General features: G+C 43.5%; 1 protein-coding gene across 2 annotated transcripts in view; it reads right to left on the reverse strand.

Annotated features, from left to right (window-relative positions):
* The window catches only part of cdc42bpab (CDC42 binding protein kinase alpha (DMPK-like) b), a 114,021-nt gene extending 112,120 nt beyond the window's left edge, over window positions 1–1,901 (reverse strand). For both annotated transcript variants that reach the window (XM_037685707.1, XM_037685706.1), the window contains exon 1: window positions 1,815–1,901. In XM_037685707.1, the coding sequence (XP_037541635.1) occupies window positions 1,815–1,877 (63 nt within the window). In that variant the 5' untranslated portion in view covers window positions 1,878–1,901. The remainder of the gene's footprint in view (window positions 1–1,814) is intronic.
* Window positions 1,902–2,526: the final 625 nt, after the last annotated feature.

The following is a 2,526-nucleotide window of genomic DNA, read 5'->3' on the forward strand; positions in this document are numbered from 1 at the left end:
GCACCCCAGACCATCACTGACTGTGGGTGCTTCACACTGGACTTCTGGCATTTTGGCATTTCCTTCTCCCCAGTCTTCCTCCAGACTCTGGCACCTTGATTTCCGAATGACATGCAAAATTTGCTTTCATCCGAAAAAAGTACTTTGGACCACTGAGCAACAGTCCAGTGCTGCTTCTCTGTAGCCCAGGTCAGGCGCTTCTGCCACTGTTTCTGGTTCAAAAGTGGCTTGACCTGGGGAATGCGGCACCTGTAGCCCATTTCCTGCACACGCCTGTGCACGGTTGGTCTGGATGTTTCTACTCCAGACTCAGTCCACTGCTTCCGCAGGTCCCCCAAGGTCTGGAATCGGCCCTTCTCCACAATCCTCCTCAGGGTCCGGTCACCTCTTCTCGTTGTGCAGCGTTTTCTGCCACACTTTTCCCTTCCCACAGACTTCCCACTGAGGTGCCTTGATACAGCACTCTGGGAACAGACTATTCGTTCAGCAATTTCTTTCTGTGTCTTACCCTCTTGCTTGAGGGTGTCAATGATGGCCTTCTGGACAGCAGTCAGGTCGGCAGTCTTACCCATGATTGCAGTTTTGAGTAATGAACAAGGCTGGGAGTTTTTAAGGAGTGGGAGGAGGGGAGGTTTTTTTATGCAAAATAATAACTAGAAAGCATAGATTCTTCAAATGTTTGGGGTGGCTGGTTTATGTATAAATATGACAGTTGCCATCTTGGAATTTGATTTAGCAGCTCAATTTTCAATAGGGACTGTTCTAACACCTAGATGTAGCCACGTACTAAAATGGAAGTCGGCTTCTCACTTATTTTTCAAGTTATCGTGTACGCAAGAGGGACAGAGAGTATTTCCAATTCTTTTCACTCTGTGACAGGACAAAAAATACTTAAGTTGTATGTATATAATCATTCCACCCTTGAAAATTAATGTTTTAAATAACTCTTTAAAAAAATCATAGTGAATATGAACTTCATGCCCATGATAATGTCATGTAAACTTTAGATCACAACTGCACAAGCTGCACCCCCAATGAACACAAGTCCTGTGAGAAACAGACAAACCAGCTGAAGTGAGAGCAGGAAGGTTTTTGTGCATCAGTGAAAGTTACTGCTTCTTTTCTAGAGACTCTCTAAAGGTTTAGGAACTAAGAAGCTCCCAAAAGACAAAACACTTCAAGGGCTTCAGTCTCTTTGGCATTCACAGCACAGGCTGGACTGCAGAGCTGATGTAACAACCATAAAACCACTGAATGTTAAGTAAAAATCATCCCATCATTTTTATAGGTTCATAAACTTCAAGCTTCACTTTCTCGACGGCCATCAAGTGTCTTTAACCTGCTTCTCTCCAGTTCACATGAAGCTGGTGCCTATTTCCTGCAGTTTCCTTCAATCACTTAAGATCTGATATTTCAACAAATGTTAACTGTGTGCCCCAGGATTACATATATACGCTCAATCACTGTCCACCTACACTATCTGAACCGTTACCTTTACACTGTTCTGTAAAGCTGAAGAACAAAACACTCCGTTCATGCTGGTAGAGACTTTACTCTCATGTAAGAACTAAAAACATCAAGCACTTCCTGTTAACAGACACAACCACAGCCAGGTCATCTTTGTCAATGTGATAAGAGAACGAATGTAAATAGGAAATAGAAGCAAGTGGGTTTGCTTTGGACACATAATAAACAAAGAAAATACTAGAACTGGTTGTGAAATTCTCTGTGAGCTCTTAATAAAACCGGGCAGTGTGTCAACAACCTGAACGGTTGCATTACAGCAAAGTACAACAGAACAGATGCTGCGTTACCTCCCCGAATGCTCCACGTCCGATCACCTTCAGGATCTCGAAGTCCTCCTTGTGCAGGCGCATCTGCTTCACCTTGGAAGTGAAGGGTTTAGCTGCAAGAAGAATTAAACAGAGGTCAAATGACTGAATCCAAAATGGCAGCGTTTAAAAGATGCTGAGCAAAAAGGGCTGAATTATCGTTTTAAACATGTGGAAAAAGGACAGTATAAAGAAGAATACAAAATAGTTTTGTGTTGACAAGTATTCAGTGTAAATTTGAATGGAAACAGACTCTCAAAGTTTGAATATTGTTTTATTAGGTCTAGCTAAGAAGGTAACATTTATTTGATTCCAGCAAGAAAGGCTTCAAGTCCAGGAAAACCATTTGATGTGAAACCACCAGAAACTGGGAAGGCCTCTGCAGGTCACACTGTGCAGTCTTGACACGAACCCACGTCACCGTACAGTTTCTGTTTATACATTTCTTCTGCAGCAGAATCACGTTCGTCTCACACCTACGACAGACAGAACTGCCCAACAATGGCAACATGGGCTGCTGCTGTAGCTTTGACCGTAACAAACAAAATGTCAGCTGTGGACGGGGTGTGGCTGGTGAAGCTGATCGCAGCTGCAGCCGCTCTGCACCTGGTTATTGTGGTGGATGCTGAATGTGATCCTCGGCTGCTGATGAGCCCATCATACAGAATGTCAACAAATGATGCATTCACAACCA

Source organism: Nematolebias whitei, chromosome 12, assembly GCF_014905685.2.
Source record: "Nematolebias whitei isolate Nwh7 chromosome 12, NemWhi1, whole genome shotgun sequence".
In the NCBI taxonomy this organism is placed as follows: domain Eukaryota; kingdom Metazoa; phylum Chordata; class Actinopteri; order Cyprinodontiformes; family Rivulidae; genus Nematolebias; species Nematolebias whitei.